Here is a 23,374-nt window from a genome sequence, read left to right on the forward strand (position 1 = left end):
ACTACGAAAATACCGAATGGCCATATAACCAATTTCTTTCCAACGGAAAGAAATCGGTTGGCCAAACAACAACGGCACACATAAACAAACACATATTTAAATGGGGGGGCTTTGCCTCCCACACCCCCCAATGTGGGGGTGCCCCCCACACCCGCTAACTAAATATTCTAACTCCGAGACTGTACTACAGTCAGGGAAAGGGCAGGTGTCAGAGAATGGCCAACCAATTTCTTTCCGTTGGAAAGAAATTGGTTATATGGCCATTCAGTATTTTCGTAGTTCGACATTTTGGTGTTTAACATTTCAGAGTCGACATTGTGAGCCGTCGACATTTTAATATAGACCCGATAAAACAACTAGAATTGGGATTTTTAAAAAAGGGTAGGAGCAAATTACATAGTAAAAAAATGGGAATTGTAGGAACAATGCATACAAGGAAAGAATAAAGTTTAAAAGAATTCCGGACTTGAATGAGCTATGTAAGGTCTGACTGACAATGATTGGGTAAATTATAAGTGATATGTAATGTTTGCAGCTGGGATTATATCACTGTGGTTTGTGATGTAAAATGCTTGCATCTAGGATTATGTCAATGTGGTTTGTTTTCATTTATATAAATGTATGACTGCCTATGTCATAAATGATAACTTAAAGATGTTTCTTATTTAAAAAAATAAGATCCCATTGCTTTATGAAGCTTTACCTACTGAAGTTCACTGACCACAACTGCAGCTTTTTTCAGATTGTGTGTATTAAAGGAGTACTGTAATGTAAGGGTTTTATTTTCCCTTGGAGTACTTGGTTACCTTGTGTTTATTGCTTTAGGTGCTGTAATGAACTGTATAGCTGGGAATATCAGGAGGATTGATTGGTGTTGCTTCATACGTGTAGGTGCTCAGTTTTTTTTTGCCACATTGATAATGAGTCACTTTCTATGTATTTCATGCTGTTCCTTAAATAGAACGTACCCCAGGTGGCCAAGAATCCTGACAGCAAGTGTGAACTACGTATGAGAAATATATTGCTCAGTAGTTTCATCTTTTTCAGCTTCAGGTGAAGTTTTTATTGACTTTTGAGGAGCTTATTAAAAAAATGTATTTGAACAATTTGGTCAGTCTTAGCAACTAGACAAGTAGGCTGTCATGAACAAGGTATGCGTCATTCTTAACTCGTCAATTTCTTTCAAAAAAGCACACATTACTTTAATAAGTTCGGTTGTGACATCTGCTAGGAAATTAACCATTGCAGCTTTTACTTATTCACTCACTCATTTATTTAGTTAGTAGGTAAGGAGCTGTTTTCATATACAGTTGGATTTATACGGCATTTTTTACGTACCAGATCAATCATCATACTTAAATACAGCACTTGCAAGTTAACTTTGAAGAATGTTTACCTTTTATTTTTCCATTTAGGGAGAGCAAGAACTAGTGACAGCTAAGTACTCACCCTTCCCCAGTGGGTACAACCTGTCACATCAGATGGATTTGTACTGTTCTATATTCATCTGTGTGAAACTTCACAACAGTAGTAACACATTTCACTGGCATAGTAAGCCATCAGTCAAACAAATAATAATTATACTGACATGTAGCAAAAAGTGTTTGCAGATTTTCATCCTGGTTTACGATACAGAGGGTTAGGGCAATTTATGTTGGGCTAGGCATCCATGTGATTAAGTTTCATCAATGGTCTGGTTTCACTATTTTAAACTGGGAAGGTTATGAGGCCGCACTTACAGTACAGTAAAAATTGTATCTTAAGCTGTCTCTATAATATAGATACAGATGTGTTTGTAAAAAAAAAATAATTGTTCATCCTGAAGTTAATTATCATCTTTTAGAATGTGATTTTTGTATCATCCAAGTAAAATTCCAGAGTAAATGTACCAGTTTACTCTAGGTCTGAAAAGCAGAAGTTATATGCATTGTAGATTGTGAATAAATCACTATGTACCTGCTGCATTTTAGGTTGTAAGTGAGAGTATTAGAATTAGTGAGATTGAGATTTCTTCACTGGATAATGTACTACCTTTATAATTTTGTTAATATGCAGTAATTTTTGCATCTACATTTTGTTTTAGTCTTTGAGTGTCAAGAATGTTGTAAAAGCTTCTGAACTGTCACTGTTCCTATTTTTCTGACAAGACTGACAGCAATTAACTAGTCTGTCCAAAGAATAGTCATGCCTTGAGTAGTGTAAAGAAAACTTTCTCCCTCTTTGTTTATGTCATCTCCTGTTGAATTCTCCTTTAATGCTGCATCAGGCCATACCCTCCTCACTCTTATATAGTCTTGAGTACAGACATACCCTGTGCATTTTAACTGTATAAGACCCCTAGCCCTCTCTCACTAGTGTGGTGGGCCTCCTTAATAATCTATTCTCCATGTCAGTTTCCTTCCACAGGTCAGAACTACTAAGCATAATACTGCAGATGCAGTCTCAGCAGAGCCATAATAAACAGTGTGTCTTTGAATTATGGAGCTCTAACAATGCAGCCCAAACATGTAAGTAGCCTTATCCACCTTTTCTTACTGGATGGCACTGTTTGGTCCATGTTTGTGCTGTATGTACTTTGCAGTACTTTTGAGGCATTGTTTTTCCTGTGCTTATCCCCTATATGCTTGTAATTAACGCAGACAAAATGTACTGTTCATTATTTCCAGAAACCATAGAACTTTCACTGCATATAAAAAACGTTTAGTGCTGGAAAATGTGATGTCTGTCTTTCCCTCAGGAGATGACTTGTCTCCTAGTAGTGAGTCCAGGGGAAAATTATTATGAAGATTAAGAAAGGGCTTAGTATGTTGAATGAATACGCTAGCCCTGCTCAGGCTTGAGAGGACCTGTTTCTGTGAGGCTGCAGATGCTTAATCAGATTGGTGCCTCATATGTAATAGCTATTTCAGAGGCAGGAACTGGGATATTTGTTTCAGATAAAAGCTAGTTGTCTCTGAACGTGCCTACTATACCACAACTGGACTTAGTTTCTCCAGCATTGGAGAAGGGTGACTGCATTCTCAGGTGAATGTTCAAGCATCACACCAGCACATCTAGTTCCTGTTCATGATATCCCAGATATTCTAAAATAGTTACTTTTGAAAGGTGATAGGGCTCCCTTTGCTAGACCTGTCTATAATTTCAGAGTCCCTGGCCCTTCCTGTGCCCAAGTCCCTCTAATGTCTTCTAAATCCTCCAATTTGATTAGTTTGAGTTTCTGGAGAATATGTAGTGGCCTGTCAAAGGCCACACCACCCCTAGTGCCCGCCCAGGTTCTTCAACTTCAGGGGTCACTTCTGTGGTACAAAGCAGTAGACCACTTCTTAGAAGGGTCAATAAATGTAGACCTGTGAGAGAAGAACCTGGCTCATATTGACCAGATTCCATCTCCTATGGGTTTGACTCCCTTGCAAAGGATTCTTCTTTAAAGGAAATCAAACAGAAAGATCAATGGAATGGTGAAGAGGAGTATGACCAGAGACTAGAAGAACACTTCTCGCTTGAGACCAGAAGAGGTGTGTGGGTGGGTGGTGGACACACAATATTGATACTCAGTTCTTGTCAGGAAGATGCGACAAGGTCATTCTGAACAGGAAGGACTGATAAAATTGATTGCCGGAATGGATGGTTGATGTGATGATATGGGCAAGTGCCAGCATAGCCAGCTGTAGTTTTGTAAAGAATGATATGTCCTTTGAATATCAGACTGATTTATACAAGATGCTTGTGTTACAAGTGTATTAGAACTGTATGTCATTTGTATATCAAACAGATTTTGTGCTGAAAATGTATTTGTGAGCTTTGCTTGTGTTGAAATGTATCAACAGTGCACCTGGATGAAATGAAAAGAAATGTACACACATTTTTGTAGCTGAATTAAATGTATATGTTTTAATAGAGGATATTGTCACAGCAGAGGTTAACTTCAAGAAAATTAAAGAAAATGTAAATGAGCTGTTAAGGCATTAAAAGGCACCCAACAGTGCTGAATAGGATGTGAGTCGCTGGGTCTGGGGAAGAGCCTTTGTCCATTAGCTCAGTGAAAAGAGGGGAGGCCCCAGGCACTTCCATAAACATTTGGATGTGTATTGTGGTCATCTGTGCTATCTTCCTGTCTCAGCTTTAGAGGGAAATACAGTGAGAACCTAGAGTCAGGTGACCAGATGAGGTCATTCTGCCAGCCCTCTTGGAAATTATATTTTAGATATTACAAAGAGAAATCTCAGAGTATTGAGTATTTTGTTTGGGAAGCCTGACTAGAAAGACCATCACCCACAGCATCTTGCCTTGTGATAGTAAGTAATTTAACTAGGGAACAGTGATTCTTTTAGATTTAGTCAGGAATATAGTGAAGTTTAGTTTAGATATTTTTTCTTTATTTGTCTGAGTCTGTCCATTAGAGTTATTTTCAATATTTCCTATTATCTGAACTCTGTGGTTTACTGTGAATAATATGTTCAATGTTTTCATGGTCTTTCATTATTTATTACGAAATATATGTAAAACTTTTATTGTGGCTGATCTGTGTAGAAAGTACTTTTGAGAGTGCTTATATTTGTTTGGTGATACTGTGTGGGCCACTCCAGAAGGCTTATCCATCTTGGTATACTACTACCATTTGCATTAGTATTAATATTACACAGTATAGTTGGGCACCCTTTGTTAAGGGCCTTAGAGTAGCTGATTATGAAGTGTCCGGAGACAGTGATAACTATCTTATACTCTAGGCAGAAGGGGGCACAGCAGGTACATCTGTGCTAGCCTTTCCCAGGTGTGTGCGTGTGTGTGTGTGTGTGTGTGTGTGTGTGTGTGTGTGTGTGTGTGTGTGTGTGTGTGTGTGTGTGTGTGTGTGTGTGTCAGCTACTTGAGGCAGGGACATGAAGCACTGGGCTCACAGAGATGGTGCTGGAGGACTTGGCTGAGGACCTAACCCTACAGCTGTACCAGTGGGGAGTCTTATTGGGGATCTGGAGGGGAAACAGGTAATAGAGACATCCAGACCCTGGGCTGAGTGTGTTCTTAAGGGAAATAGTACTTGATGCAGAGAGGTCTACATTTGGAAATACTGAATGTATCCATTTGTATTACAAGTGCACTTCCTGTCCAGTGTCAGTGGTGAGGATTCAGACACCTTGATTACTGGCCCATTGTACGGACAACACATATTGATGGCCATCACATTGGGGGTGGGGAGATGATATTGATACAGAAAACCTTGTCAGGAAGATGTGACAAGTTTGTTCTGAACAGGAACGACTAATAGAATGGATTGCCGGAATGGATTGTCGAGAGGAAATCCACAGAGACATTCAAGACAGCGTGAGGCTGGTGGAAAAGAACTGTTTGAGACAGGTTTGTTGTTCTCTGCTAGTTCACATGACCATGGAGAATCCCTTAACTCTGCTTTCACTCCTCTACTCTGACTTTGTAACATGGATTCTTAATGCTTCACAATATAAAAAGTCTCAAACTCAAAACATAGAAAAAAAGTACTGGATGCACCCTCCATGGGAAGTACGTATCCTAACCTTTTTAGATGGTGAGAAATAGGAGCAATGGGACCCCTCTACCATAGTTACACCTCTGTCACAGCATAAGATACTAATGTAAAAAAGTTGAAAACCTTTTACATCTGTTTTAATATTGAACAAAGTGCTCATCCATTATCTAATGAGAATAAAATCTTTTAATAGAGGGCCAAAGCTCATTTTTTTATCCTTTTAGTTGGAGCATCATACAGTGGTATTCAGATAGTAGGTGGGTCTCTATGCTTTGTTAACGAGCAGGACAATTTATATCCAGGCACTAAAACAGAAAAAGGGCAAAAACCAAAAGTCCATTTCAGGACTGTTGTATATTTTTGAAAGTATTTGACTCAAAACATGTAAGATTTCTAGTTAATGCCATATAGTCTTTCTTTCTAGAGGTGGTCATTGTATTGCAAGGAGACAGAATATCTAAAAATAGGGAATCCTACCTGGTCAAATGAAAACGCATCGTATGGTACCTAACTAGACTCGCTGCTTTGATCACCATTGTTGTGCATCATCTTTCTGAGATATTTTGAGGGCCTATACTTCTGTCAAGGTGCATCTTTCTGTAGTCTTAACTGAGGCCTTGTTTCAGTTTTTAGAATATTAATACGAGTTTGTCAGTTAAAGAAAGTCTGTGGTTGTGCTATCTTGGTGTATACCCCTAAAACCAACATACAGTGATCTTTGAGTTAGTGTACTTAAGTATTAGGGGGGTGGGGGGAAGCTCTCATGCAGAAACAACTTCAACAGTATAATTTTGGGTTTCAGAATTCACTTTTTTTGTATTTGAGTTAGTTTTTTTTCCTAGTGTTGGGACTTGCAAAAGCTAAAGCATGTCTCATATTTCTCACTGGAAGATATTCATAGCTTGCTTGCATTTGGAATTCAAAGTAATTTCTGTCTTGGGTGGTTAAACTATTCCTAAAGGGTACACTGTTCTTAAGAGACCCATCTCTTGTTTTTGGGACTTATATTTTCTAATAAGAAAGTTCACACTGCCTCCTTTTGTACCTACCGCTTACACTTTTCTAAGTTCCTTTCTTAGACATTTTCCCTGTTGTCATCACTTCTAGGAGGATCTCTGAAATCCAAGCCTTGAGATGTAAGGAACCCTTCATGGTCTTCTTTCAAGATAATGTTATACGTAGGGCTATTGTTTCCTTCATGCTTCAGATAGTCTTTAAACTCCTTCTTATGTCAGTCTCTTCAGCTTACTTTTTATCCTAACTCGTAGAACAAAGGGAAATAATTCTGTACACACTGGATGCCCACAGTCAGCCAAGATACTGTGTATGTTAAGAATTGTAATGACTTTAAAGTATCTGGTTAGTTTTCTGTCTTTTGTGTAAGGGAAGAAAGGGTAAAGCATTTTTTAAGACAGATTCTCCGAGTAGCTAGCAGACTATATCACTTTCTGTTACAAACATCTTAATAAGACTAACTAGACAGGTCAGAGCTTTTTCCACAAGGGCAACTGCCAAAACTGAAGCCTTCTGACAAAATGTATCAGCATGGAGCATTTATTAGACAGCCATTTGAACATCTATGATTAGTTTCATGAAGCATTACAAGCTGGGCTTTTGGTCTACCAGTAGAGCTAGTTTTGCCTCTCCTTTCCTAAAAGGCATGTTGTAGCCTGCATGTCCAAAACAGGGACTTCTTGTCTGCCTTGTACTGCTGTATGTTGCAGATTCTTAGACAGTTATATTATAGGATCACTTCTGCAGCTTTAGCTACAGTCATCATTTCCCCCTGTATTTTCCCCTTTCATTTCAGTAAGGGTATGGTAGACTTACTGGTAAACTGAGCTATGTATGGCTGTTCCAGGGGAACTTTCAGCATCATCCTGCATTTATATATATATATATATATATATATATATATATATATATATATATATATGTTGGGGTTTTTTTTGACAGGGAGTAAGATTCTTTCTTTCATTTGGCATCAAGGTGGAGTTCCACATATGTATTATAAATGACTTAGCCCTTCCACCTCCTCACCCCCTTATTATGCTGTCCAGTGGATTAGAGTTTTTGCAGGTGTGTGTAAGATTTACTTATGGAATGCATTTTTTAAAGGGGGGGGTGCTTGGTTACATGGATAAGGTGATGTCCTCCTATTCATATGCTGCTGTATTCATAACACAAGGGGAGTCCGCCTCTGGTCGAGACTCATACGTCCAGCCATTTTACAGAAGATAGATGCTACAGCTAGGGTGCGTGTGACATCCCACGTCTCCATAAACAGACATCTTGTACAAAATGGACGTCAGCATGCACCTTCATCAGAACTTTCCTGCCGCCTGTTTGACTGCCAGCTCTGGTCGTCGCTCCTTTGGAAAAGTGATCCCGTGTGAAGCACTCTTGTTATCTGACTTCAGATAAGTACCTCATAAGGGTTTTTGATTATCCTTTGCTACTGCTCTGGGGTTTTTCATGTCCGATAGAAAGTGCAAGTGTAGGTGTGGAAGCCTTTAAAGAAGCCGAGGGCACGTCCTAGACGGAATTGCAGGCATCCAAATCAGTCGCTGAGGGGGAACCTAGGCTCATCATATCTGAGGGTCTGTGTGGGGTTTCACAAATTGTGGTTCACAAGGATGTTAGCTCTGACAATCTTGAGTGCCGTCCAGCATCTGGCCCTCTCACTCTTCACTTGATCTCCGATACCTTGATGTCCGAGTCCCATAAAAAGAAGACGCAAAAAACAAAACATCTTGCTCCTTCATTGATGCCCACTGCCTCCAAACAACTTCCTGACTGGCAGGCCTTAACCAAGGCCTTTTGAACGCCTTGTTAGCCCTACGCCAGGCCCTGACTCTGGTTCAGGCCCTGGCTGCATCTACCCCCAAAGGTAAACCTGCTCCAGATGTTTCATCTGAAGAAGAGGATTTATCAGGAGACTGATCTCTCACTTATACTTCACAAATTGCTTTCCTCTGGGGTACGCTTCCCCAGAGGAGGATTCTAATGGCACAGATTCCCCAGGAGAAGATATCACCTTCGGGAAACCCATTGCTCAAATGAAAGAATTATTTAAGTGGGACAGCAGTCCGGTTACAGAAACCCAGAAGAGGTATTATGAACTCCTGCAAATGGAGTCTCCCAACCTGTCTGCTGTTCTTCCAGTACACCCTGCCTTCTTGGATGCATTCTTGGCTGCCTCCAGAAACCCTGCTGCACAACCTCCTGCACCCAAATGCCCATACAAGTTTTATAAGGTCCCTGAGGATGCTAAATTCTTGTACAAACCACCCTCTGCAGACCCTTCAGTCATTGCTGTGGTTACAGACAAAACTGCTAAGCTACTCTTTTCCACCTCCTGTCCTCTGATAAGGAGAGCAGGTTAATGGAGCACCTAAGGAAAAAGGTCTACACTTCTGTTACCCTAGCATTTAGAACAATTAACTACCAAACCCACATGGCCAGATATTCCCTGGCTCTGCTAACTAATGTGACTAAACTAGGGGACCTCCCTGACTCCCCCACCAAGCCTAAAATATCTACCATGTTGAATTCCTGCATTCAGGTGACCAAGCACTCTATTAAGTGCAGTTATGATGCAGTAGAGGCCTCCTGTAGGGCTGCTGCTTCAGGGTCTGTCTTAGGCGATACTCCTGGCTTAGGTGGCAGCCTCTCCCAGATGACATCAAGTCTAAACTCTTGGATGCTCCCCTAGACAGTAAAAATGTAATTGATTCAGTGCCTGCTGACCTTTTTAAGGCCTTCCAAATGAAGGGGAAGGAGCTACAGGATCTGAGACACATTTTTGCCTCTCCAATCCCACTTTTCCAAAGGAATTGCCCTACTAAAACCTCCTTCGTGAGAAGACCTGCCAGATATTTGCCAGCCAAAAGCAAGAAAGGACTCCAGGAAACAGGCCTCAGCCAGACCTGCTCCCTCTACTCCTGCCACCAAACAGCCCTTTCAGTGTAATCCTGGTAGCCTGTCACTACCAGGCACGGGATCCAAACACCCCACTTTCCCTGCGTCTCTCCCTCAACCTACCTTCTTGGAATCAGGTTACCCAGGACTCTTGGGTCCTGTCTTTAATAAAACAGGGATGCTTCATGAGTTGGGAGAGCAAACCAACCCCCTCGAGAACAGCTGCCTTCATTCCCCTCAGTTCTTCAGGTCCTAGATCAAGGAACCATTCAAGAAGTGAGTGCACATGCAAGGGGAAAAGGATTTTAATCCCAGATGTTCTTAGTTCAACAGAAAGAACATATCATAGTTCAACAGAAAGAACATATTCTCTTCTCTGTCTTTATAAATGATCTTCACTCAGTCATCCCTAAAGCCTCCTGCATTCAATATGCTGACGACTCCACCCTGATCTGCTCTGACATCTCTCTCACCAAACTCCAAGCTTCAACCCAGTATTGCTTTACTATAGTCGAAAAATGGTTCTCAGAATTAAAACTTTTACTAAATCCTACTAAAACCAAGTTACTGCTATTTTTTCCCTCTGTATCTACCTGCCAAGGTAAAGAACCTCCAAACGCCAATAACCCTACCTTCCACGTGGTTTCTACCAATGGCACCATCATAGAGCCTGTCTCCTACACCAAACTACTCGGTGTGACCATCGACCACAAGCTCAAATTTGATATGCACATCAGCTTAACCATTAACTCTGTTAACAAGAAACTAGGCTCCGTGTATAGAATAAATAACTTCTTAATCCCACACACCAAACTAACTATAGCTCGCACCCATCTCCTTTCAACCCTCCTATATGCCTCCCCAATATTTTCATTCCTCAACAAGAGTGAGCTAAATAAACTCTCTACAGCTTATAACCATATAGCCAGATTCATAACAGGGATGCCTTATCGAACCCACCATTGCCTAAACCTAAAGGCACTTGAATGGTTAGAACTGCCCAACATTCTCAAAATCAACCAACTCACTGAGGCATTTAAGATAATTAACCAACCAGACAAACCCCCCTCACTGAGTAAATTACTTACCCCCTACTCCAACCTAACCTGCCTCAGATCTTCTAAAAGTGTCCAGGTACAAACTGTCAAATCTAACAACTCTGGAGGTGATGCTCTCTACGCCAACTCCATTGGTAGGCTATGGAACTCCCTCCCAACCAGCCTAAGACTTATGACCTCGCTTAACCAATTCAAAAAATGCCTCAAAGAATTCCTCAAGTCCCACTGGCTGTGCCCCTGTACCAAACCTGACTAACAAAAAGTCCGGGCCTTTACCACCCCAGAATTTAACCTCTTCCCTCTAGGCCGTACAATTGAAACATGTGAGACTATTTACTTAAGTTCTGTGCCTGTTTTTTACAGTATGTAAAGCCAAATGTTTATTTTTATTCTGTATTTTAACTGTATGTAAAGCCCATCGTTATTTTTATTGTCTTTTCATTTATGATGTTATCATCTGTACCTTATGAATTGTACCTTCTCTTCTTCTTGGAGCTTTTCTCCCCGGGCCTCTACTGAAAATGGACATGTATCCAGCTAGACTAGCCCGGTAAACAAATGTAAAATAAACAAAAAATAAATATCAAAATGAAAGCCCTGATATTAGCCCTATAATTTGTCAAGGATCATTTCCTTTCAGGCACGTGAGGTGGTACACAGACAATACCACTGTGCTGTGGTACATCGTCAAACAGGGCTCACAAGGTCCTACATCCTGTGCAGGTTAGCCTTGCGGGCATGGAAAATTACTCTGGACAAACAAGTCAACATCCAAGTTGTCTACATTCCCTCAGCAGACAATGTGATGGCAGCTACTCTAAGCAGGAGTGTGACTCTATCTCGTGAATGGAAGCTAAACAGAGATGTGTTTCTGGACCTGGTCCATCGATGGGGTATTCCAGATGTTGTATCCGTTTGCCTTCCCCATGAATACATGGCTTCCAACCTTCTGTTCCAGGGTGCTACACCCCAAAGCATGGAGAGTGGATGCTCTCTCATTCCCTTGGAAGGGGGTGTACGCTTATGCATCCCCCCCCCTTCCCTCTCATACAAAAATTCTGCTGAAAATTCAGAAAGAACAACCTCAAATCTTGTTGGTGATTCCCTATTGGCTAAGCACTGGTTCCCCCTACTACTTCATCTAGCCAAGGGCAATCACAAGTTATCCCAATGGATGGACCTAATCACACAGGAGAGGGGAACACTCATACACCCACAACTGTCAACTCTGAGCCTTACACTGAGGGTGATAGGGCATTGATTCCCTTTAAACACCTTAACACAGCAGACGTGCTTCAAGTTTTGCAGGAGGCCAGAAAACCAAATGCCAGAAAATCATACCATTCAAAGTGGAAGAGATTTTCTAGCTGGTGTCAAAAACACAACTTACAACCACTGATAGTAGAACTCCCAGTGGTCCTGTCTTACCTGTGTGAATTGATTAAGTCTGGATTATCCTATTTCTGTCAAGACCCACTTATCTGCCATCTCAGCATGCCTGCCTCTCACCCCTCCTTTGGTTTCTAGGCTGGAAGTTAAACTTTTCCTAAGAGGGGTTCTGCACCTCAGACCCCCAAGGAAGCCCATCCCACCTCCTTGGGATCTTAAATTTGTACTGGAGAAATTGACACTACCACCCTTTGAGCCAGCCAAAGACTGTTCTCCCCAACATTGAGCATGGAATACCCTACTCTTGGTGGCCATTACTTAAGCCAGAAGGGTCTCAGAACTATAATTCCTTATGGCCTCCCATCCTTTTACTGTTTTCCACAAAGAGAGGGTGTGTTTGCGTACCAACTCTACCTTAATACCCAAAGTAGTCCGTGATCTGTCCCTGAATCAGGCCATCAATCTACCCACCATCTTCCCTTCACCCTAAAACCCGGGTGAAAGGATACTACATATGCCAGATATTCACAGACAACTTTGATACTATCTGGCCAAGACCAAACCCTTCCGCAAATCAGACAAGCTGTCTGTATCTTATCACCCTGCGACACCCTGTTTCCAAGCAAACCATATCCTCTTGGATATCCAACACCATCACCTTTTGCTATACTGCCCGTGGTAGAAGGCTTTCCCTTTCCAGTAAAGGCTCGCTCCACTAGAGCAATGTCCTCCTCTAGAGCCTTTTTCAAGGGTCTGATTACAGCTGCCATTTTAGAAGCAGCTACATGGTCCTCTGCTCATACCTTTACCAAACACTACAAGTTGGACATTATGTCTAGGGCCAGAGCAGGGTTTGCCAAGAGCCATCCTTCATGAGTTTGTGGAAAGTGCTTCTGTTCCTCCACCCAGTTCTTAATGCAGGAGCTTTTGCACTCTCCCTTGTGTTATGAATACAATAGCATATGAATAGAATGACATAATATTGTTGTGTAAATTCTTACCATAACTTTAGATGTCTTTCATTTCTGTATGCTGCTGTATTGTTTCCCACCCTGCCTTCCCCCTTGCACTTGCCTGACTCCTGAGTACCCACTCTGTAGTCGATGATTCTGGCATCATTCAATTCTGAGGAAGGAGCGTGCTGACGTCTGTTTTGTACCCATCTGTTTATGGCAAACTTCTACAGAGAGAGACGCAGGATGTCACACACACACTAGCGGTAGCATCTGTCTTTTGTAAAATGGCCAGACGTACGAGTGTCGACCAGAGGCAGAAACCCCTTGTGTTATGAATACAGCAGCATATAGAAGAGAAGGACATCTAAAGTTATGGTAAGAATTTACACAACAATACTTCATGCAATATTTGTTGGTGGCTTCTTGCACTGGGAAAAAAGGTGGCATGGGTTACAATCCTTTTATGGCCTAATTCCTGGCTGACATCTGCTGTGTGGGAAGTGACTCTGCACTGTGCTGGGGATATACAAGTACTTGTGAAGTCTGATTGAAAGATTGGTGCCCGTTTCAAATAATTCCCTGTGTGTTATATATAGAGTGCACAAGTGCTTCTGTTATTCAAATGTCTGTGGTTATGGTGAGTATCCTAATAAAACTATACCTTCCTAGTCACATTGGTGGGAACCAGTTCTTTATAAGTCCTGCCTTTTGCTTACTATATTTCTCTAACATCTAAATATACTACCTCAATGATCACACAAAGTTGGAGAATGGGAAATTTAAAAAAAAAAAAAAAAAAAAAATGTCCTAAAAAAACTTTCCTATGAATCATGGAACCTGTGACAGCCAATCAAAGCAGTCTATACAAAGCAGTACAGGCAATTCACAGTGGTTGCTGTGATTTAAAGCTTAACAAATAAGTCAACATACCATAGGAAGGCCATCATGTGACTAACAGGAAGGTGGGAGGTGTGGTTTACAAAAAAAGGATAGAATGGGAGAGAGCATGAAATATGTTAGATGGAGGATCGGATTTAAATTAGATTGAAGGGATAGATAATCACAGAAAGTACGGCAGGTATGTAGAACATATTACTGAAGGTTAGGAAAACATGGGTACCTCAAGGCATTGGTGAAGTAGGGGAGGAGGTTAGCTGCGTCTTCCTTCTGCTTGAGCAGATCAGTAGTCTCATTCTGTTGGCTTTTTTATGTTACCTTTTTTTAGCCAATGAAATATCTGTAATTTAATTTCCATGTCATACGTCCTGTTAGCTTACATGTGGCACTATATGGCAAGTCGTAACATAAGTGTGTTGTAGTTTTTGCTTCCTGTGAGTACAATCTCCTAATGTTAAGTGAGAACTGATAGGGAAAAAGTGCTTGGTGAAATCTTGCATCACCCAGTGTTATCTGCATTTTATACAGTATGTCCATTTTTGTATATATATTTAATTAACAAAGTTATGGGTATCACAGGTTTGTAAAAATGCAGTTATGCATATTTAAAGACTCAGCAGCAGTCTCACATTTACTGAATACATCTGAATGCAGGCTGAATAAAAGAATGTTTATCTGTTTCTTTCAACAGATGACCTTTTGAACATTAGCATGGAATCTGGCTCTGGAGGGGTACCAGTGTCAGATCAAGCTGCCTGGGCCACAGCAATGAACAACCTTGGAATGGCATCCTTGGGAATTTCAGGGCAGTCGCTCCTAACAGGTACTGGTATGTACCTTTTTCTTTAACTACATTAAAAAAAAGCCATGACTAAAGTTCTGTAGTAACATAATTTTGGTTTGCACTTTTGATAAAAGGAACTGCTACTTTTATGTTGGCACAGAGTAACTGCATCTGTTGCAGCACCTTCTGACAATATTTGGCAGTGTTTAGACCACCACTTACTTTTCATGATGAAATCCAATGTTGAATGTGCAGTATACTCTGACAGTGCTTGCTGCAAGGTGAACACGATCAAGCTGTCTGGTGGTTATTAGGTGCTTCACCTGTCTTTAAGAAATGATGTGTGTTCTAACAAGAAGGCACCAGGAAAGAAGTAGAAATAGTAGAAGTCACACTCATCTGTATGTCTTTTCCTTTGAAATATTTTGTTGAAGTCCTGCAATGGCAGGAAGCATCCATTAATTTGCAAGTCATAGTGCAAAAACGAGTTCTATAAAGTAGTGCTAATGATAAAGTACTGCAATTCAAATGTGTGAATAGTGCTGATTGAACTTTAGTGAGAGTCAGTCGAAGCAGTAGTTCATAGCATTTGTTTTCATTTGCCAACAAAACTACAATGGAGCCATTTTTTTTTCTTATCTTTCCTGTACCCCTGTGAAGAACAACACTGGTGGGTCACCATGTTTACAGAGGTTTAGTGAAACAAGACTTTCGTATCCTTTGAATGTTACTACTTTATTTCTTCTTGCAAATTCAAAACTGTTAGCCACTTGGCTGCTTTTCTTGTCAAAACTGTGTTATAGTCAGTTTTTTAGATGTTGTCATAATTGTCATTTGCTTGAAATGTAAACATCTTTATATCCGAGAAAGTTTATATTGCCACTTCCTTTAAGACTTTTGCCAGAAAGTCATGTTCTCCATCAGAAATAGGTTAATAAATATGATTGTGATGGAAAAATCATGATTTTCGCACACACTGGATATTTTAGTTGGGGCCTGACTGAAATAAAGGTACCTCTGAACTATAAAAATCAAGAGGCCAGTGAACCGAATAAAACATACACTTTATTAAAACCAAAAAAATTGCAAAAATGAAATCTCTCAGTGCCTCGGCTGTTAAGGCTTAACTCAGTTCACAGGCCTCTTGATTTTTGTGCTTTCGATCAGTTGGAGAGCGTTGTGGTGCACAGTACCTCTGAACTGTGCTTGAAATTCAGTAAAGGTAGCAGAATGAGATTGTATCCTCTTTTCTAACAGAAAATATGTTGTACATTGCAAAAACTCTGAGAAAAAGGAAAGTAGTTCTAAACTTCCTAGTTCAACTTCGGAGTAACGAAAAATGGAATAAAAAAGAAGCTGGTAGAGAAGTTACTGAAAATAGGCAACATCAAACAGACATGAAAAACTCTAAGCCCTTCTCTTGATCCATGGAAGTGGTTGTATATATTCAATGGCTTCCACTTCTTGAACACACAATCTGGGCATTAAGGTGTTTAAAAGGTCTCACTCATGTTAATTTAAGCTCCTTTTAAAAAAGATAAATGACTAACCTTGACAAGAAAACCAGTTGTAGAACCACAAAGAAAAATTCTCCAACCTCAGGAGATGTTTGATCATGGAAGCACCCAAATGTACTTTAGGGCCTCTACCCTTGAAAGAGACAGTATTGGAACACGTGTCTGCAACTTCTCAGTCAGAGTTTATTGTTTTTCTCCTAATCTTTTAAATTTGAAGAATTTGCAAGGAAATATTTCATATTAGTGAAGGATGCAGCAAAATCTCAGCAGCTTTTTTTCAACATCATGCTCAATAGGCCAGCAAAGGTGATCCAGTGCTGCATATCATATGGCACCTTTACCCATTATCCATACATGCATACCATCATTTGTAGAGGACACAAGGAAAAAGAGGCCTCCTCCTGCTCTCCTGTGTATTGAAGATGATGTCCTTGTGTAGTAGATAAACTCCCATGTAAGCTCAGAATAGGACAACAGTGACACACCTAACTGTCCAATTCTTCCTCAGTGACATTACATTCACAAACAGTGGGTGAGTAAATGGGTGCACCTAAGGAAATGATTTTTTTTGAGCTGGGATACAGAGTCTGAATTGTCTAGACATAGTAAAACCTTATTAAGTTTAATTCTGGTGGCTGTCAAAAAACTTTTACTAGAAAATCGAAAGCAAAGTCTAAATGAACTGTATTTAAAGTATTAAATACTATAACAGAGATAAAAGAATCAGAAATTGGCCCTTCAGAAAAGGGAAGGAGCAAATGAGACAGAAATAAATGGAAATTGTAGGAACAGTGCATGCAGAATAATGTTCAGGAGGAGGAGTGAGGTTTAAGGGAAGGCAGGAGTTGAGCAATTTATGTGCTTTTGGACTGATGATAGTTATAAAAAATAACATAAGAATAAAAAATGTAGAACCAATGCCAACAACACACCAAAATTCCAATTGCAAAGGCTTCTGATGGTCAATGAAGACTGGAAAATGAAAAACTTTAGCTCATAAAAGACTATTCAACGCTTTCGTCTAAAAAGACTTCTTCAGAAAAACAGCTGAACCACAAATAACCATTTTAAATACTTTTCAAAGAACCTCATTAAAACCAATTAATTAGTACATAATTAAACTCCATTAAGATATCAAAAAATTAAAGACATATTCATGAATTCTTGTTTAAAACACAATAAAAATAAAACGAAACAATCACCAGCCAGAATAGGTACCTGGGTCCTTCCAAAAAAATTTATAAAACAAACAAGCAACAAATGGACCAAGTGATGACAGCAGGACTTGTAGATAAATCCGTCTTTAATGCACAAATAAAACCTGGACATAAGCGCTTTCATAGTATCACTACTTCATCAGATGTAACACACCATTACATAACCCCTCCTTAAATATTTTAGAACAAGGTCACATGCAAAACACATTTAAAGGTAAAACACAATAAACTGATACATTACTAAAAACTCCTGACAAAATATGGTTAAAAAATGTATAATTCATTTCAATATAAATATCTACCTATTAATTCATGTGTTCATATACACTTTTTAGTGATCAAGTATTTGATAGTTATGTGAATTTAATATTTAACTTTATTTTTATTGTGTTTTAAACAAGAATTCTTGAATATGTCTTTAATTATTTGATATCTTAATGGAGTTTAATTATGTACAAATTAATTGGTTTTAATGAGCTTCTTTGAAAAGTGTTTAAGCTGGTTATTTGTGGTTCAACTGTTTTTCTGAAGAAGTCTTTTTTAGACGAAAGCGTGGAATAAAGTCTTTTATACGCTAAAGTTTTTCATTTTCCAATCTCCATTGACCATCGGAAGCCTTTGCTATTGGAATAAAAAATAACATGTGATGTGAAATGTATTTAACTATAAACATGTTAATATGGTTTGTTTTCTTTTATATTAATGTATGTTTGCCTAAGTATTAGGTGATAATTTAATAAAGATGTTGACAAAAATCCAAAACGGCATAAACTGGCTAAAGAAGCAAATTTATTAATCCAATAAAATGAAATCAGTAAGCTGTTATAGAATTGTTTTTTCAAGTTGTATTAAAAGGATATAAAATTACACAATATTTACAAACAATAGCAAACATGTCAAATCTCTAAAATATCATTGATTAAAACATTACTTCCTCAACTGCCTAGTTTTAATATTTGGTTTAATACTAATAACGCCTTTTAATCCAGGAAACATGTCTGTTTATAATATATTAATACATTTGTATTCACACTTCTATCAGATCTCCTCCTACAAGATAGTCTAAAATATACTGTAGGACTAAAAACTTAAATTGATTCATCTCATTAGTCTCATTTATATGTTTAAAAAGGCATTTTTATTTATTCTCCTCCTTATGTCTAAGAGATGATCACAGTTCCATCCCTTTAATTTACAATTTGCCTTCCCAATGTAATACTCTGAGCATACCTTACAGATAGTAATGTATATGATACTTTTAGTCACAGTCAGCATAAGAATCAAATCTATAATCCTGCTTACTAGTAGGATGTATAAATATGCTTTCTTTATACATACACCCACAAAAAGTATATGTTGTACATAGAACACTTCTTTCACTGTCTTTTAACATTTTTTCAGTTGCTGTTTATAACATAATCCTTGTTTGAGATTCTCTGATCTTTTATTGCTAAAAAAGGCTGCTCTTTAGTGAATCCAGGTTACTGAGAATATGCCAGTTTTTCTCAATTATACATTGTCATCCTCAATTCTCACTTAACATTAGAGTCACTGGCCTTATTCTGTGCTAGAGATTACAGGTTTATGTACTTCCATATGACTTGACATAATCTAGACTCTTAACAATTCTGATTCTTTTAACCTCTCTGCTTAAACTAATTTAACATGACATTGGTCTGCTTTTCCAATATAGGATCTCCATTATTGAGTCTCACCCCACATATTTGCCCTTCTGGAACATTCTTAAACATGGAGGGTGAATGCAAACTCCTCTGCAAATATGTATTTCAATCCAGTCCATCTTGCCTCTCTTGAAGGTGGACAAATGGATATGCTCTGAGGACCTGAAGGACATGTACTACCATATAAAAATGGGCAGACACTCCAGGCAATTCCTACATTTCAGGCTGGGAGCCGGTCATTACCAGTTCAGGTCACTCCCATTTGGTGTCACCACAGCCCCCAGAGTGTTCACCAAATGCTTGGCAGTGCTTCTCAGACTGCAGGGTTACCACATTTTACCATTTCTGGATGACTGGCTTCTTACCGCTCCAACCAGGCATCTACTCATTCAAGCCAGAGACTGCTTACTACAGCTGGCCCCAACTCTATGGATAACTATCAACATGCAGAAAACTCAAATGGATCTGGTTCAGGTCATAGATTTTATTGAGGCTCATCTGAATAGAAGGAAATCCTGTGCTTATCTGACAGCAGACAGGGTAATGAATCTAAGAAGTCATATCAGACAAATAACCATACGTCAGCCTCTAGCCAGTTTATTTCTCAGGGCATTGGGTTCAGTGGTGGCTACGATAACTCTCCTGCCCATGGCTCTTTTCCACATGAGGATATTGCAATGGATGTTAACAGTTCAGTGGTCACTACTCAGGAATCCTCTGTCTTCCCATAAAACTGTCTCGAGTGTGCAAGGAATCTCTGCTTTGATGGCTTCACCCCACAGACATTGCTCAAGGATGTCCATTCATGCTTCTGTCCCCAAATGCCACGTTGACCATGGATGCTTCCATGCTAGGGGGGGCATTACCTGGATCGAACAGTCCAAGGCACGTGGACGTCCCAGGAGACCAAAAAGCATATCCAGTGTACTACAGATGAGATCATTTCTTCTAGTGTTGCAAGAAGTAGACATCATTCTACCCCTGCGGACTGTTGCAGTTCAAATGGACAACATGTAAGTAGCTTGGTACATCGGCAAACAGGGAGGGACCAGGTCCTACCCCCTATGTCGAGAAGCGTTGAGGGTTTGACACTGAGCGATCTCTACCAACCACTTTCTGGTAGCAATGCACATTCTGGGGGAGTCCAACATATGAGCAAACCGGCTCAGTCAATTATTACTGATGCCTCATGAATAGTCTCTGAATCAGTCAACGGCAGCCATGATCTTCCATCTTCCACAAATGGGGTCTCCCCTGTTGCGATCTGTTTGCATCCCCTTTCAACAACAAATGCAGCAGGTACTTTACCTTGATCTTTCCACAGGGACAGTCACCCAGGGATGCTCTTGCCCATGCTTGGCCCTCAGTTCTGCATGCCTTTCCTCCTATACCACTAATTCCCAAGTTCTTACAGAAAGCTTTCAGGTTGCAGAGCAAATAGTCCTCATTGCTCCCTTTTGGCCTCTACAAACCTGGTTCACCTTCCTTTAGTCTCATCTGGTTTGCCATCCGATGAATTTGGATCCATACCCAGATCTGCTGTCTCACTCATCAGTGCATCCCCATCTGGACATACAGGGGTCTGAAGGTAAACGCATGGTTTCTGCATTTCTGATGATGGCAAGATATCCCAGGCTTTCTTCCCCTGTTTTTGAGATATTTTGGTCTCCTCACATAGGTCTTCGACACACAAGATTTATAAAAGCAAATGGAAGAGATTTTCTGTTTGGGCTGAACAAAAACAGATGGATCCTTTTGCCGCACCAGTGGCAGTCGTACTTGACGCTTTGGCTTCCCTTTTCAGTGATGGAGCTAGTTATTCTACTGTCAAAGTCCAGTTAGCAGCCATATCAAATTTTCATTTTGGCTTTGATTTCTTATCCCTTGCTTCTTCCAGTCTTTTTCCCAATTATCAAAGCAAAGGTGAATATACCCTTCATTTGCTTGATGTTTATAAACAGCTTCTGTTTTATTTACATAGAATCAAACCCTTTAGGAAGTCTGATCAGTTGTTTGCATCCTTTTCAGTTACAAAAAGAGGTAGAGATCTATTACCAAAGCCAAATGGTTAAGACTGTCTTACTTTTATGTATTATTCTAAAAATATTCCCTTACCAGTGTGATGACCGTGCCCTGGCCCAGCAGTCAAGGAGCCGCAATCCTCACCACTAACACCACGGAGGTCGTCTCCTTAAAGAGGAAAGGATAACTAATACACACAGTAAAGTACAATTTCCCTTAAGTGCACACAGAGATCACAGTCAGTCTGGGGCTGGCTGCTCCCTTGCTCACCAGGTCCCTAATAAGACTTCCCACTGGCACAGCTATAGGGTCCAGGTCTCAGCCTAACTGGGCAAGCTAAAACCTCCAGTACCTTCTTTGTCCAACCAGTGTACGTGTCCCTGCCAAGTAGCTGACAAGAAGTTTAAGAAGTTCATGCCAATGCACCTATAGATTAACAAATGCTTAAATATTTAAATATTTTACCCTATACATATAAATCATTCATCCTATGTGGCTATGCATTTATAAAATAATGCATACTGAAACATTTCATCGTATACATGTAAATCTAACTCCATATTAAGTCTATGGGGCCACAAAGTTCCAAAATTAATAATATATCTACTTTCCATCCTTAACAAAATGTGCCTATATTCCATGCCTTGTTCTGTGTAAGGTTTGTTTAAAACAGAAAAAAATAAATCGCTAGTGTTACCATTGTGAACAGTGTGGAAATGCTGGGCCCATGATTATTAAGCCTAACATGCCTCACATCCTCCAAATGCTCCATATTTCTTCTTTTTACCATTCTTCTGGTTTGGCCTATATGCCACTTTACAGGTAGACAATCGCATCCAATGGCATAAACAACCCCACTGGTACTGCAATTGTAAGATCACAAGGCAATGATCTTCCTTCCATTAATCAAAGTACCTGAAATGTTCTTTACTTTGTCACACACCTGGGACCGTCCACATCTAAAGGTGCCTACTGTGTTAAGAACCAGTTTCCATCCTACATACCCTACTGTTCAATAATTCCTTCAGGTTGTGAAATCTGCTATGAGAAAAAAACAACCCTGCCCTTGAAAATGTTGCCCACTTCCTCATCCTGCTGTATAACAGGCCAAAACCTGTGCACTAACGCCTTCAATGTAGCTGAAAAAGGGGAAAATTAATATGTATCATCCTTGCCCACTTTATGATAATCTCCACACCCATGATATATTGCATGACTCTATACTCTCCGGCCAACAATTTGCTTTCTCACCTTTTCCTTAGCCCTATTTAACACCTGGATAGAATCCCCTCTCTTCGCCAACTTGCATCTAACAATGTTAAATTCCCCATCCAATGTGGTTCTGTCATGAACATTGTCACTAATGCGCTTGAATTCTCCATAAGGGAGAGAATCAAGTAAATACTCTGGATGCTGTCTGCACTCAAAGAATGATTAGCCACTGTTTCCTTATAAAATGGTTTAAAAGACACTAGCTTGTCTTTATCCACAAAGAATTCCAAATCTAGAAACTATATCTTATGTCTATGAGTTTGATAGGATACTGATGCCATACTGATTCTGATTTAGTTCTAACATGAACTGTTCAAAAAGTCTAATCTCCCCTCTACATATAAAAAACAAGTCATCAGTATAGCGTTTGAAAACTATAACACTTTCCAAAAAATATGTATTCCTATAAACACTGCTCTCCTCAAAAAAAAAAACATAAAAATTATGGCATAAGATGGGGCAAAAGATGCCCCCATAGCAGTTCCTGTTCTCTACAGAAAAAAATTTTCCTCAAAACTAAATACATTGTGAGTCAGTGCAAACTCCAACAACTATAAAATATAACTTGTTCTGGGACCTTTCCCCAGTAGTCTGGCTACTGCTTTCAGACCCCACTGATGAGAAATATTAGTGTACAAGGACTTAACATCAACAGTTGCCCAGAAAAAATCCTCTTGCCACTCAGTACCTCCTAAAGTGTCTGTGAGCTCTTTACCATTTCTAATGTGTGAAGGGACTCTTTTCAAATGTGCAGCCAATATTCTGGAGACATCCCCCCACCCCTGACACTATGGGTCTCCCAGGGGGATTTGTTAAGTCCTTGTGTACCTTGGGAATGGTATAAAACTTAGCCATTCTAGGATATTTTACATGAAATCCCAGTCTCTCTCCCTTTTCAAATAATTCCAGCAACAAGTCATTATATGCATCCAGAACATTTGACTGCACCTGTTCATAAACACCAACTTCCTGCAACAATTCCTTCACCATATTGTTGTATTTCACTCTAGACATTATTACCCAATTACCCCCCTTATCTCCTGTGCAAAAAATATCTTTATTCAAGCTTTTTAACTGCCTTAATGCATTCTGTTCATGCTTTTTCAAGTTATGGGGCTTATAACTGTCATAATTGTTTCAAACTTCACCCCCCTCTCCC

The 23,374-nt window shown here is 39.7% G+C and overlaps 1 protein-coding gene across 4 annotated transcripts in view; it reads left to right on the forward strand.

Annotated features, from left to right (window-relative positions):
* The window catches only part of LOC122789409 (ecto-NOX disulfide-thiol exchanger 2-like), a 3,915,450-nt gene that overhangs the window by 2,267,365 nt on the left and 1,624,711 nt on the right, over positions 1 to 23,374 (forward strand). For 3 of the 4 annotated variants that reach the window (XM_044056835.1, XM_044056837.1, XM_044056838.1), the window contains one exon: positions 14,413 to 14,550. In XM_044056835.1, the coding sequence (XP_043912770.1) occupies positions 14,413 to 14,550 (138 nt within the window). The remainder of the gene's footprint in view (positions 1 to 14,412; positions 14,551 to 23,374) is intronic. The other variant, XM_044056836.1, reaches the window with a different exon arrangement.

This window comes from Protopterus annectens, chromosome 14.part0 (genome assembly GCF_019279795.1).
Source record: "Protopterus annectens isolate FY-2018-M chromosome 14.part0, PAN1.0, whole genome shotgun sequence".
In the NCBI taxonomy this organism is placed as follows: Eukaryota; Metazoa; Chordata; order Ceratodontiformes; family Protopteridae; genus Protopterus; species Protopterus annectens.